The sequence below is a fragment of the Myotis yumanensis genome, unplaced genomic scaffold (genome assembly GCF_028538775.1).
Source record: "Myotis yumanensis isolate MYYU_CA2020_CCGP unplaced genomic scaffold, mMyoYum1.0.hap1 SCAF_22, whole genome shotgun sequence".
In the NCBI taxonomy this organism is placed as follows: Eukaryota; Metazoa; Chordata; class Mammalia; order Chiroptera; family Vespertilionidae; genus Myotis; species Myotis yumanensis.
Genome location: NW_027223773.1, coordinates 11,453,931 through 11,469,365, shown reverse-complemented (window position 1 = coordinate 11,469,365; position 15,435 = coordinate 11,453,931). Strand labels below are relative to the sequence as shown.

Below are 15,435 nucleotides of genomic sequence, written 5' to 3'. Positions count from 1 at the left end.
GTGGCTAGAGCGTCCTCGCGCGCTCTAACGGCCCCGGAGGCTGTCGGGAAGTAGGCGGGGTGACGTGGGGCGGACGAGCTCTGCGGCGGGTTCGCAGGGATCAGTGGCCGGCGGCAGCGGGTGCCGGTGGCGGCCAGCGTCCGAGGTGGAGCGGGGCGGCGTGTGGCCGGGGCCATGACGAGCAATGCCGGGGAGTGGTGCCTCATGGAGAGCGACCCCGGCGTCTTCACCGAGCTCATTAAAGGATTCGGTGAGAGGCAGGGGCACCGTCCTGGGCCGGGGGGTCACGGGGGAGGCCGAGCCGGGCGCGGCGGGGTTTCCTGCGAGGAGCAGCCGGCGACTCCCGGGCACCTGGAGGGACTCGGGGAGGGGACACTCAGGGCTCCGCCCCCTTCCCAGCCCCGGGCGGTCGCGTTTCCGCAGAGATCCCGGGCGGTCGCGTTTCCGCAGGATCCCGCAGAGATCCCGCCCCGCCGCAGGATCCGGCGCCCCGTTACCTGTTTCTTTGCAATGAGTCCCCGCAGCTCCCCTGCCCCCCGAGCACCAGCCTTGCCCTCGCCCCCGCCGCGCGCTCCCCGTCCCGTCCCGTCCCGTCCCGGCAGGTGCGCCCAGGTGCGCGTCGCAGGCCGCCGGTCCCGCAGGGGCAGCCGGGGTGTGCCTGCTGGAGGGCGGGGTGCCCGAGGCCCCAGCCCCCCCCGGAACCCGAGGTTTTGGTGATTCCGAGCAGGACACCGGAGTGTGCGCCCGCGTGGGACCGGCGGGCCGCGCCGCCCGGTCTGCTCCCCGCCGGCCTCTGGCTTCCGGCGAGGCGTGTGCCCCGAGCTCGCGCCCCGGACCGGAGGCCACATGCTCGCCTGGCAGTGTCTTCCTGGCCCGGTGCCTCGCCCTCCACCCGGAACAGCCAGCGCACTGCACTGCTCATCCCTGTTCTGTTCCTAGCCTCTTTTTTTTTTTTTTTTGGATGGGGCAGTGCGTTTAGTTTTATCTGTTACATTTCCTGGAATGTTATTAATTCTAGCTGTTAGGTTAGAACTTGTACTTGGGGTAAAAATTAAACGTCGGCACAGATACTGTCTACTGTGCAGAGCTGGATATTTGGACTATCACTTACCAAGCGCATATTGTGGACCTATGATGTGTCAGGTACCCTGGTAGGCTCTGGGGGATTTTTTTTTTTCTTCTTTAAATATGTTTGTTAACTTCAGAGAGGAAGGGGGAGAGAGACTGAAACGTCAATGAGAGAAGCCCGGATCGGCCGCCTCTTGCACGCCTCCTACTGGGGATCCGGCCCCAACCCGGGCATGTGCCCCGACCAGGAATCCAACCATGACCCCCTGGTTCACAGGCGGACCCCTGAGCCACTCAGGGCGCGGGTGAGGGTTTTTAATGTGAATAAACCATGGTGCAGTGCACTGAGTGCTGTCTTGAAGTGTGAACGAATGTTACAGGAACACAGGCAGAAGGAAAAAGGTAAACAGCACTGATGTTCAAGCCACACGTGTGGCTTAAGGAACAGCTAGCAAAGTGACTAACACATAACCTAACAGACTTGGAGGATATGCTCTGTTGTATAGTTTGTGTTGCCCTGCAGTCGCTGGGGACTTCACTGTCAAAGGTATTTGAATGCTGAAATGACGTTTGTTAGGCCTGAGAAAGGTGTACCAGGTGTAGTGTGCAGAGTAGATTGGAATGGAGTGAGAGAAACCAGAGGTCTCTTAAAATGGTCAGAGCCTGAGATGATTGGCGATGTGAAGTATGGGTTAGAGAGGAGGAGGTACAGCCATTAAAGGTGGGCGCACCATGCAATATGCGGATCTTGTAACATAGAAACCCACACCTGAGCCCTAGCTGGGTTGGCTCAGTAGATAGAGCATCAGCCTGTGGACTGAAGAGTCCCGGTTCCATTCCAGTCAAGGGTACATGCCTGGGTTGTGGACTTGATCCCCAGTAGGGGGCGTGCAGGAGGCAGCCAATCAATGATTCTCATCATTGATATTTCTCTCTTTCTCTCCTTTCCTCTCTGAAATCAATAAAAAGAAACCCACGCCTGAAACTTCCTATATGATCATATTAACCAATGTCATCCCAATAAATTAAAAAATGAAACAAAAATCAAGAAAAATCAATGAAACCAAAAGCTGGTTTCTTAAAGATCAATAAAATGGATAAACTTCTAACCAGACTGATCAGAAGAGGAAAGGACACACAAATGACCAATACCAGGAAGAAGAGAGAGGATGTTACTACAGAATCTGCAGACATTAAAAGGATAATAAGGGGATGTTGTAAGCATTTGTATACCAGTAAATTTGACGACTTGAATGAAATATACACATTCCCTTAAAGACACAAATTACCAAAGCTCAATCAAGAAAAATAGGTAACCCTTAACCTTTTATTTATTAAAGAAATTGACATTGTAATTTAAAATCTTTTCACAGAGATAACTCCAGCCAAAACGGTTTCGTTGGTAAATTCTATCAAATGCTCTGAGGTAGTTGAAAAGAAAATAGAATAAAAATTTAGGAGAAGTCGCTGTTAGTGGCAGTTATTTCTTATCACTTAAAAAATGTACAGTAAGAAAAAAAGAGGGCCAAGGGCAGAGCTGGGAGAGCTTAGCGACAGGGAAAAAAATGGATGCAGAAGGCGTGGAGAAGGCTCAGACGTGGATAGCGTGTCAGTGGAGGCACGCTCCGGAAACGTAGTCATAAAGGCAAACACTCCCACTGCAGATGATTAGAAAATTGTACAGGATGGAGCAGTGGTTCTCAACCTTCCTAATGCCTCGACCCTTTAATACAGTTCATGTTGTGGTGACCCCCAACCATAAAATTATTTTCGTTGCTACTTCATAACTGTAATTTTGCTACTGTTATGAATCGTAATGTAAATATCTGACATGCTATATGTGTTTTCCGATGGTCGCGACCCACAGGTTGAGAACCGCTGGACTAGGGTTTGGCTGTGAACTTGGTCAGTTTTACCATTTTAATTTCTCATGTCTTATCATCCCAAATGTGCACACCTTTTAGCTAATATTTAATGCTGGAGAAAAGTGAGTCCATACTTTGTTTTCTAAAGAAATAATTTCTTATTTCAGGTTGCCGAGGAGCCCAGGTAGAAGAGATATGGAGTTTAGAACCTGAGAATTTTGAAAAATTAAAGTGAGTATAATATTAACTGTGTTAAAAATTGTCTCCACGTAAGCAAACAGTTGTCTATTTATTTTTCTTGGACTACACTAGGCTGAATACACGATCTCTTTAAAGTTTTTTCAGTCCTATGAGATAGGAATTACTACTCTCCTTTTATAACCATGAACCTGAGGCTTCTAGATAAGTAGCTTGCAAGGGATTAAAAACTAAGTCCCTGTAATTCCATGTCAACAAAGTAATTGGTTGATTTCTACAACATTCACAGCTAGATCATGGATTAGAACATGGAACACATTTTTAGCATAAGAGACTTGAGTAAGAGGTCAGTCTACAAAAGCATATTTCATAATGCATATTAGCAGTAATGCAAACTTGTCTACACATTATCACAGTGCTTCTGGGAGGTTGCAGTCCAGATTCCAAATGTGGGTGCCAGGAAGTACCTTCCTCTTCCCCACCCTGAGTAGAACCACCCCTCTGAGCCTCTCCTCGCTGCCCACCTCGTTACCCCCAAGCGCTGACCCTGAATTGCGAGGGAGGGCAGGGGAGTTCTCACGGTGGGCAAGTTCTTGGCTGGAGGCAAGTTAGCTTCTAACAGGGACAGCGGGGACCATTGGGATATGGCCTCTGTTTTCATAGTAAGAAGGGGATGGCTTGCTTCCCCACCTCCCCTTCCCCACAAAAAGCACATTCACTGTAGATGGAATAAGAGATCAGTTTAGACTGAGTGGCCAGGGAAGGTTAATTAAAGATGCGCCTTGGAATTGGCTTCAAAGGAGAGGAGAGATTTTTATTGCATGGCAGGCAGTTGTGAAAGAGACTGGAGAGAATCCTAGAGGGTCCATTGGATGTTTCCTGGGCCACAACAGTTCCTTCAGGAAAGTGGTGACTCCCTCCTGTACCAGATGACAGCTTCCATTCGCCCTAACAATTCCATGAGGATTGTTCATGCACCCGAGAATGACACGAAGTGACTCTGCATTTCATATTGCATGTGCTATCAGCCATTTATCTGCAGACATCTCTCTGAACTTTATTCATATGCGTTGGAATTCAATCTAGGTTGGCAGCTTCTTCTAGTTTTGCTTTGTTCTTATTTCCTTTGTTTAAGTTAAGTGATATAAGGTAGAAATGAATAATCTGCAGATTTGAGAACAAGCCTTTCACTATAGTTCTTTTTTAACTGATAAAATTTTAAGTTTTATTAGCCTGTGTCAGGCAACATTCTAGCGACTGAGGAGCAATAGAAACCTTAAAAAAAAATTTGAGTTTACTTCATTTGCATTGTATATGTTAAGTAGCTGAGTAAAATGTAATATACTGACAATGTGTTAAAAGCAGCAGCAGACCCAGTAACACCACTTCTAGGAATATATCCCAAGAAAACAGAAACACCAATCAGAAAGGATATATGCACCCCAATGTTCATAGCAGTACAATTTTCAATAGGTAAGATTTGGAAACAGCCTAAATGCCCACCAGCAGATGAGTGGATTAGAAAACTAGTACATCTACACAATGGAATACTATGCTGCTATAAAAAAGGAACTCTTACCATTTGCAGCAGCATGGATGGAACTGGAGAGCATTATGCTAAGTGAAATAAGCCAGGCAGTGAAAGAAAAATACCACATGATCGCACTCATTTATGGATAATAAAGAACATTATAACCTGATGAACAAAAAGATAGATACAGAGGCAGAGAAACATCGAACAGACTGTCAAAGTACAGTGGGAAGGCTGGGGAGTGTTGGGTGGGTAAGAGATCAACCAAAGGACTTGTATGCATGCATATAAGCATAACCAATGGACACAAGACTGGGAGGGTGGGGTGAGGGCATGTGCTGGGGGGTAAGGGAAGCCGAGGGAAGGTCAATGAGGAAAAAAGGAGACATATGTACCACTATTTGTAATACTTTAAACAATAAAATAAAATTAAAAAAAAATAAAAAGCAGCAGCAGGTTGTGGTGTCACTAATTTGTGTTTTATTTTGTAGGCCGGTTCACGGGCTAATTTTTCTTTTCAAGTGGCAGCCAGGAGAGGAACCAGCAGGCTCTGTTGTTCAGGACTCCAGACTCGACACAATCTTTTTTGCCAAGCAGGTATGGTCCTTGGGTACGCCTAAGTCTCATGAACAATCTTTCCCCATATGTTTGTAATGCAGCAGTGCTCAACTTTTTGTCTTAGGACCCCTTTACATTCTTCAAAATTATTGAGCTCCCCAAAGATCTGCATCCATTTAGAGAGGCAGTAACACTGGCTGACTGAGGCTAATCTATGCTCTAGTTGGAGGTGTGTGTGTCTGATCATTGATGAATAAAATGTTGAGGGAAGAAATGATCTAGTAATCACTGTGTGTGAAGACCCAGGAAGGACAGTTTGGTAGTGCTTCTCTGTAAAATATCGTTGCCTAGCTACCATTTCACTGATGAGGAAGGTGAGGTCCCCCCCCCCCCAACTGGGATTCAAACCCACAACCTGGCCATGTACCCTAACCTGGAATCAAACCGTGACCTCCTGGTTCATAGGTGGACGCTCAACTGCTGAGCTGGTCCAGCTGTTTTCTAACAAATTGATGGTATCTCCGCTTTTCCGTTTGATAGGTCATTAATAATGCTTGTGCTACGCAAGCCATAGTGAGTGTGTTGCTGAACTGTACTCATCAAGACGTCCATTTAGGAGAGACGTTGTCAGAGTTTAAAGAATTTTCCCAAAGCTTTGATGCGGCCGTGAGTACCACCTCCTTATTCCGAAAGTGCCCTCTTTGTGACAGTTCTTGTTCTAATGGGCGACTTTTCCAAATTATTTTAGATGAAAGGTTTGGCACTGAGCAACTCTGATGTGATCCGACAAGTACACAACAGCTTCGCCAGGTGAGAGACTGGGGTGCTGAGTCGACCCTGCGTCCTTCCCGCCTTGCTTGCCTCTCACTGCTTCCTTCTTCACTGCAGACAGCAGATGTTCGAATTCGACGCAAAGACACCAACCAAAGAGGAGGATGCGTTTCACTTTGTCAGTTACGTTCCTGTGAACGGAAGACTCTATGAACTGGATGGACTGCGGGAGGGACCGATTGACTTAGGTAACCGGCTCCTATTCCTGCCGCTTCCCTCTTGGCCAGGAGCAAACGGAATTCACTCTGTGTTAGCCTCCATGCTGCAGAGATTGGAGGGGACGGCGACGACATAGGGTGCTCTCGGGACACCCCCCGCTCTTCAGTCCTTCGTGAAGTGAACAGATAGGAAGGGCATGTTGACCACTGCAATTCAGTTGGAACCTTTAATTTTTTTCTAAGAAAAATATTTTAACTCTTAGATGACATAATTTATTATTTATTTTTTTAGTTAACTTTCAGAAAAGTGTACGTATTTTTATTGATTTTAATAAATAAGAATGGAAGCTGAACACAGTTATGCTAAAAGGATTTTGACCATCCTGAATTTCCTAAGTTATTTATAAAAGGAGATGCTTTGGACCAAAGATATGAAGTGGTGCTGATGCTGACTTGCGTTGACGGAAATCTTCCCCCTTTCTCCAGGGGCCTGCAGTCAGGACGACTGGATCAGCGCCGTGAGGCCCGTCATAGAGAAGAGGATACAGAAGTAAATGCTCCGCTAACCCCCTTCGCATAACATTCTGGTTTGGTTTTTAAACATTTAAAAAAACTTTTACTTCATTTTTATCTTAGCAATGCTCACTGACCACCTGCCTTTAATTACTGGGCTCAGGGAATCCGTGTTGGAAAACCTCTAGATCCTGCCCTGTCGTTAGCGGAATTAAACGCAGATCGACATGAAATTAGATGTTTCATGCAGTTACTTTGCAGAGTTTTGTTTTGAGCATATATTCCTTCATTACACTTTTTGAGATAGTTATAAAAAGAATGCAGAGTGATCCTGTGTTAGCTACCAGAGGCAGATGAAATGGGAATTTCATTGTATATGAAATTAGAAAAACTGTTGTATAGTTTGAGAAAGGTGTACCATGTGTAGTGTGCAGAGTAATTGGTGACACCTTGCAAAACTATTGCCGTGCCATAGCCAGGATGCTGACACTGGCACTGTCAAGGTACCGAGTAATTCCCAGGCGTCCTCAGGGCCCATTAGAGCCTCAACCATCTCCCTCCCTGCCACCGCCCCACATCACTTTTGTCATTTAAAGAATGTTATAGAAACGGAATCGTACTGTGTGTCACCTTTTTGGACTGGCTCCTTTTAGGAATTCCTGTAGGTTAAGTGTATCAATAGTTGAATCTGTTCAAACAATAGTCCGTGGTATGGATATACCGTTGTTTTGCCCACTCACTCACTGGAGGACATCTGGATCGTTTCCAGTTTTTGGCTGTTATGAATAAAGCTATCAGACATGTAGACAGACCTGTGTGTGAACCTAAGCTTTCGTTTCCCTGGGGTAAATGCCCAAGAGCACACTGCTGAGTTGTATGGTAAGGCATGTTTCATTTTTTAAGAAACCACCAAACTCTTTCCCAGCGTGGCTATACATTTTACATTCCCACTCGCAATGTACGAGGGAGCCAGTTTCTCCACGGCCTCGCTAGCATTTGGTTTTGTCAAAGTTTTTTATTTCCATTCTGATTGGTGGGTAGTGATATTTCATCATGATTTGAATCTGCATTTCCCTAGTGACTAAGGATGTGTGCCTTTTGCCTATTTTGTATGTAATTAGATTGTTTCTTTTTTGACGGTTGAGCCTTGAAGTTCTTTTCCTGCTCTAGATACTGCCCGACCTTAGACACATTGTCTGCACATACTCTGTCCCAGCCCGTAGCCCATCCCCCTCTTCCCAGCGTGGTCTTTCAGAGCAAAAGTTCTCAATCTCCTTGAATTGTATGTTTATTGTCAAGTCTACGAATTCTTTCCCTAGCCCTAGATTCCAAAGATTTTGCTATTGTCTTTTATAGGTTTATTGTGGTTGAACAGTTTTCATTTAAGTCTGTGATTTATTTGGAGTTAATTTTTATACATGTCTTTGGGTGAGCAGGCCGTCCTTCCTCCATAGAACTGGCCCCACACCTGGGACAGAACCGTGGGCGTATGTGTGGGGTGTTGCTGGGTTCACCGTCCTGTTCCACTGATCTGTGTCTGTCAGCACCACCATCTTGGTTACTGTAGCTTGAGTCTTGTCATCAGGGACAGTGTTGCCTCCTGCTTTATTCCTTTCCTTTAGAATTGTTCTAGCCATTCTAGACCCTCCGCCTTCCATGCAAATTTCAGTATAAACTTGTATCTGCTAACATTCTTGCTGGGACCTGCATAGAAATTGTGTGAAACATTTGTATCAATTAGAGGAGAACTGGCATCTTTACTATGTGGAATCTTCCAATGCATGAACCACTGACTTCGATCTCCCAGAGAATTGTGGGGTAATCACAGCAGATTATCGTAATTGTAACAGTGTTACAATTCTTTATTACATTATGAACTTGACCTCTTTTTAGGTACAGTGAAGGGGAAATTCGATTTAACTTAATGGCCATCGTGTCTGACAGAAAAATGATATACGAACAGAAGATAGCCGAGCTACAGAGACAACTTGCTGAGGTTCGTGGCCATGTTTTCTGGCTTAGTCATTTTCTCAGGGGAAGGATTTACCCCTTCCTTCTTTACCTTAGAAGGTTGTTGTGAGGATTAACTGAGATAATATATGTAAACCACTTTAAACAGAGACTGAGAAGTAGTCTGTGCTAAATAAGTGTTAGCAATTATTTACTGTCATTTAAGCAAGTTAGACTGCATTTTTCACAGAATCAATTGGGTACATTTATTTATTATTTAAAAAAATATTTTTATTGTTTTCAGAGAGGGAGAGGGAGATAGAAACATCAATGATGAGAATCATTGATCAGCTGCCTCATGCCTCCCTCCTACTGAAGATTAAGTCCACAATCCAGGCATGTGCCCTAGGCTGCAATCAAAACTGGGACCCTGCCAAGCCAAACCAGCTAGGCTCACATATAACCTTTACTAGTCTTTATGATTATCTTTCTGTAGTAAATAGGATGGGAGAGAATTAGTAACAGTCAGAAAGACCTTTTTACATTTTTTGACCACATTTTCTTAAGAGTATATTTAAGCAAATTTATAGCTGAATGGAAGGGTATAGGTTTAAATATATTACAGTATAGATTACTTTTAGGTAAACAGTATGTATTGCAGAATATAGAAATATAGAAGGTATTAGAGTTTTTACTCTTGAATATTGCATTTATTTGGCTAAAATTCTGTTACTGTATTAAGGGTAAAATTTTAAAGGAATTGTACTGTGTTTATCATTTGAAAATATTCTGCACTTAAGCCTCAGTTATTAGGGTGTGAGTTTCTTTCCTTTCCCCTAAGGAGGAACCCATGGATACAGACCAGGGTAGTATGCTAAGTGCTATTCAGTCAGAACTCGCCAAAAATCAGATGCTCATTGAAGAAGAAGTACAGAAATTAAAAAGATACAAGGTATTTAAAAAACTTTGTTCCTTTAATGTTTTAAAATGGAATGGTATATTTTGACATGAAGGTTTTTCTAATAGTGACCACTTTTCTCCCGTTACTTACTAGTTTTCAGAATGAGTTGATTCCCTGGCATTCTACAAAAGTAACTAGTGGGCTGTCTTTCTTTTTAATTTTTTAAAAAGTATTACGAACAGATTTTTAACCTATTTGATGCTTCAGTTCCCTGCAGATATTGCTGATGCTCAAATTATCCCCCCTTTGGCCAGTAGGGGTCACTGCAAGCTGTCTCCTGAGTCCTTTGACATGACTGTTCAGGCCCATCTTGTACATTTCCCGTCTCAGACTTGGAATCAGCCATTTCTTCAAGAAACCCTGGGTCCTTTGGTGGGAAGTGGTATTAGAAACCACCTCTCCGGTTACTCAGTGATACTGATTGGCCTTTATTTCTAGACCTTTTCAGAGCTAAGAAATGTATTTTTTTGTGTTTCATTTTTGGAGAGAAAAATATAATGAGAGTTCCTATTAATGCTCATATTTAGGATTAAAGGGCTTTATACTTGAAGTTAAGCATTTGCATCTTTTCTCTTAATCTGAAAGTCTTGGTTCCTAACAGTAACATAATTATTTGCTTTATGCTACATATATATAGCATTTGTATATAGAGATATTTATATACTTTATGCTACACACACACACACACACACACACACACACACTAGAGGCATTGCGCATGAATTTGTGCACCAGTGGGGTCCCTTGGCCTGGCCTGCGGGATCAGGCTGGAACCAGTTCTGTGACATCCCCCGAGGGGTCCAGAATTGCAAGAGGGTACAGGCCAGGCTGAGGGACCCACTGGTGCACGATCGGGACCAGGAGGGACGTGGGAGGTTGCCCAGCCTGGGAGGGACCGCGGGAGGACTCCAGGGCATGTCTGGCCCTTGCTCAGTCCCGATCAGCTGGACCCCAGCAATAAGCTAACCTGGTTGGAGCTTCTGCTCCCAGGTGGTCAGTGCATGTCAGCGACTGGTTGACTGTCTGCCCCCGGTAGTCAGTGCATGTCATAGCAAGCAGTTGAACAGACTTAGCATATCATTAGCATATTATGCTTTGATTGGTTGAACGGATGACCAGACAACCAGACACTTAGCATATTAGGCTTTTGTTATATAGGATAGGATATATATATATTATACCTATATACATATATATATAGAGATACATATATTCGTTCAGAATAACAATACCAGGAATCTCAATTTTTTTCCTTAGGATAGATCCTATTTTAAATGTATAATCAAAATACTATGTTTTGAAATTCACTTGAAAAATTTTCTCTTGGTGTGGTTCTATTACCAATTTGAGTTTATTTTTTTTAAATTTTGCTTTCCAAATTTTGAGGTTTTATAAAAAGTTTTGATTTAATTATGTCAGTAGTAGTAAGCCATGCTCAGAAACTCTCCATGTTTATTCTCAGTGGGAACTGGATCTCATTATTTCTAATAGTTTTCTTTTGAGAATGGAGGATTTTTCCCCATTTCAATTTTGAGTTGTATGCAAAATCAAAATGTCAGAAACTTAGTAGAAATGCAAAGCTAGTGTGGTTTGATAATTGTTTTATTTTCAGATTGAAAATATCAGAAGGAAACATAATTACCTGCCATTCATTATGGAATTGTTAAAGACGTTAGCAGAACACCAGCAGTTAATACCACTAGTAGAAAAGGTAAGGATTTTACTGCTGAATATATACTAGTATACAGACACACCCATTTTTTTTGTCCTTGTGGAATTTATTTATTTTTATATTACAGTTTGCATTCAATACTATTTTGTATGTGTACAGCACAGCCGACAGGCGTTTATATACGTTACCACTGACAATTTAGGGGCCGTCACCATAGATAGTTATTACAGTATTATTGACTATGTTAAATTAGATTTAGATTCTCAAAAAAAAATGTTTGTTTTAGCTTAAGTAGAGGTAAAATGTGTTGAAGCTTTTTGACTTTTATTTGTTTGACTTTTACTTATTTGTTTTATATTCTAGATGAGCATTAGTTCAGCCAGATATCTGTAAACTAGAAATAAGGGCTGCCCCACTGCTTCACCTCCTAGAATCCTCCATGTCACAACTCAGGCTGTGCTATATTAGAATGACATTTAAAATATTGCCCTTTCTTTAAGCTACTAACAAATCTTAATGTTAATAATTGAAATAATAGACTTTTCTTATTTAATTGAGCAAAAATTGAATTATCACAGAATTTAGAACTAGAATGGACATTGGCGAGGGAAACAAATGTATGTAGCCAAGACTAAGAACTAGTTTCCCTATCCCGAAGCTGGTATTCTTTCCAAGGGTGGGAAGCTAGCATCTGTTAATGAAATATTCTAAGATTGTTTTTCTTTAAGGTACTTAAATAAAATACTTGTTGAATAAATGAAACACATTTCAATTGTTTTTATGTTTATACGTAAATCATTGTTTCTGAAAGTGACCCATCGCTGGATACTCTTTACAATACATTTTCCTTGGCCCCTCCCCAGATATTCTGATACAGAGGAAGGAATCTTTAATAAGCCCCGCACCCCCTAAGCGATGACTCTAAGGCAGCTGGTGTGTACCACATTTTCAGAAATGCTTTGAGAAGACACTGCTGGGCAAACAAAATATTGAACCTTTAACTTAAAAGACTAGCCCTAGCTGGTTTGGCTTAGTGGATAGAGCGTCGGCTTGATGACTGAAGGGTACCGGGTTTGATTCCGGTCAAGGGCATACACCTTGGTTGCAGACTTGATCCCTAGCCCCAGTCAGGGAGCATGGGGGAGGGAACCAATCAATGTGTCTCTCACATTGATAATTCTATCTCTTTCTTCCCCTCCCTTCCACTCTCTCTAAAAATCAATGGAAAAAATATCCTTGGGTGAGGATGAACAAAAAAGAATTAAAAATGGGAAAAATAATCCTATATAATAAAAGGGTAATATGCAAATTGACCCTAACAGCAGAACCACTGGAAAAACTGGTCACTATGACACACACTGACCACCAGGGGGCAGATGCTCAATGCAGGAGCTGCCCCCTGGTGGTCAGTGCGCTCTCACGGGGGAGCTCTGCTCAGCCACAAGCCAGGCTGACGGCTGCCAGTACAGCGGTGGTGGTGGGAGCCTCTCCCGCCTCCTCAGCAGCACTAAGGATGTCCGACTGCAGCTTAGGCCTGCTCCCCGCTGGCAAGTGGACATCCCCCGAGGGCTCCCGGGCTGCCAGAGGGATGTCTGACTGCCAGCTTAGGCCCAATCCCCCAAGGAGCAGGCCTAAGCCAGCAGGTGGTCATCCCTTGAGGGGTCCCAGACTGTGAGAGGGCACAGGCTGGGCTTAGGGACCCCCCCCCCCCCCCCCCCCCCGAGTGCACAAATTTTTGTGCACTGGGCCTCTAATAATAAAAATAAAATTTAAAAAAAGATGAAGACCAGAGTATACATGGTAGGTATATTTTCCTCCACTGAGCCAAACCGGTTTCGGCTATTTTCCTTATTAATTTTAAAGTTTATGAAGCAAAGATACATGATCACACATTCTAAATAATATGAAGTGAGAGTTAAGGTTTTTGTGTGTACCTCATTACCCAGATCCCAAAAAATGTGTGCTTCAACTTACCATTAAACGCAAAACTTATTGCAGAAGACTGCTAAATCTTCTCTTTGTGATACACCTTTCTCTATTTATATATCTCAGGGTATTAAGGTTATGAAAGTCCAAGATAGGAAACTGATTTTTAAAGTTTTAGATTAAGTTAAGGTTCTGTGATTTTCCAAATTCCTGTTAACAAAACACCTAGCTATTGTGTTCTTTGTAGGAAACATTATGAAATAGTTCTCTATTGAAAATAATAAGATGGACTAAATCATAGGATATGTTATATCACATTTATATATAAATATTATTAAGGAGCAGACACATGTTATTTGAGAAAATTTAAATGTATGTACTTTGCTCTAAAATTGTTCTGTGGGCTGGCATGTGTGGGTGAGTGGTTGAGGTTGACCCATGAACCAGGAGGTCATGTTTTGATTCCTGGTCAGGGCATTTGTCTGGGTTATGAGCTTAATCCCCAGTAGGGGGTATGCAGGAGGTAGCCAGTCGATGATTCTAATCATTGATGTTTCTATTTCTCCGTCTCCTAAAATCAATATCTCCCTCTCTCTAACGTCAATAAAAACACATTTTTAAAATTTTGTTCTATGCATAAACATTTTTGTGCAATTAGGAAAAGGACAATTCTTGTTTGGGTTTAATGACAGTATAATTCCAGATTTTTTAATTTTAAAAAAGCCTAGTTAAAGAACATAGCTTTTCAGCTTTTGCATTAGAACCGCAGTTCCCATTGTGGACACAGGGTGGCAGTGTGTGAATGTCTGGTGTTAATGGAGCACAGTACAGTCTGTCCTTGCTGTTGCATTTGTTTTATTGAAGAGGTTGTTATTGACCTTGTAGCTTTTGTCTGTTTCTCCAAACTGTTTTTTCATTATTCACATTGCATAGATAATATTGAGATGCATTTATTTCTTGTCTATATGCAATGTTCTCTCTCTAGATTCTGAAGAGAACTCAGATTATTATTTGATTAAAATTTTTGAAATGTTTTAATTACTCATCATTTATCCAGCGGCAGCTATAGGTCGGGCACTCTGTTAAAGCCTCTGGCTGTACACAGGAATAAGACACCTCTTCTCTCTTAAGCAACTTGTGATACAGCGGAGGGAAAAATAAGTACAGTACTGTACCGAATAGCGGGTTTTTTGACAAATGCCGCATGCAGTCAATATGCTCTAAAAGAGACCTTGGAGATTTTGTAAGATACTGTCTTTAATTTCTAGGCAAAAGAAAAACAGAATGCAAAGAAAGCACAGGAGACCAAATGAGGAGGATGCTGTGGCGTGTGCACACATTTCTGCTTCTGCCTTTATTTCCATGGAAACCACTGAGCATGAGGAACGTGGAGCAGCACCCTGACTGGCTCAGTGCACATGGGCAGTAGTCCAGTCCGTCTTGTCTTCACTGCATGGATTCATAAACTCCCCCTACCTGCATCGTGTGCATGTAGTGCCTGTTAAATAAAGGTGATGTCAAGAGCACTTGCCCAAATCCCATTATTTGACACTGGATCTGAGAACTTCTGTGATGCCCCGCATACGTAGCTACCATAATGAATCTAGAAAACGCACAGAGGATCTTCTCTCCCTGTAACTGGTATCATTAATCCTTTAGCTCACTTAAATGCTTAAAATTTATAAATGTCAGCTCTTGATTAAACTGGATCTCTTGTTCTCATCATTAATGGAATAAAAATCAGTATTTCTGTCTTTGATATCTAAATATTTTGAGGATTTTTAAACTGAATTTTATCTTCTATATCAATTATTTGGAAAAGTATGATTTTAATGCAGATTATTTGAAAGGACAAAAGTACAGTTTCTAGTGATTTTCATGCTGCCAGTAGAAAAAGTAATAAACATCCCAACTTTATTTTCGCAAACTCTCTAAGTGTGTGGGGTTATTTCTTTATGTAAAACTGTTTACGGAAGGTGTCTTATTCTCAAAGCAAAACTTCAGGTTAAGAACAAAGTGTAAATCTTTAAGAGTTTTGGTGGTACACTCAGCTGGGCAACATTTTTTCAAGCTGTTAAGCTGCATTTTTATAAGATATTGGAGATTTGACAATTAAGGGTATGTCCCTTAAAAAAAGGGGGGGGGTGGTGGTGGTTCAGGATCCTTATGTGGCAGCTTGAACAAAAGTAGTCCAGCCCAGCAGT

General features: G+C 42.5%; 1 protein-coding gene across 3 annotated transcripts; it reads left to right on the top strand.

Annotated features, from left to right (window-relative positions):
* Window positions 1-42: 42 nt before the first annotated feature.
* UCHL5 (ubiquitin C-terminal hydrolase L5) lies at window positions 43-14,990 on the top strand. Of its 3 annotated transcripts, none has more exons than XM_070401336.1 (11): window positions 45-250; window positions 3,101-3,164; window positions 5,154-5,259; window positions 5,761-5,886; window positions 5,969-6,030; window positions 6,109-6,239; window positions 6,696-6,759; window positions 8,616-8,718; window positions 9,517-9,624; window positions 11,246-11,344; window positions 14,500-14,990. In XM_070401336.1, the coding sequence occupies exons 1-11, from the start codon at window positions 175-177 to the stop codon at window positions 14,542-14,544; spliced, it is 984 nt and encodes a 327-aa protein (XP_070257437.1). In that variant the 5' UTR covers window positions 45-174; the 3' UTR covers window positions 14,545-14,990. The 3 variants fall into 3 exon arrangements, with proteins under 3 accessions (XP_070257438.1, XP_070257437.1, XP_070257436.1); XM_070401335.1 differs by having other exon boundaries at window positions 9,514-9,624; XM_070401337.1 differs by lacking the exon at window positions 9,517-9,624 and having other exon boundaries at window positions 43-250.
* Window positions 14,991-15,435: the final 445 nt, after the last annotated feature.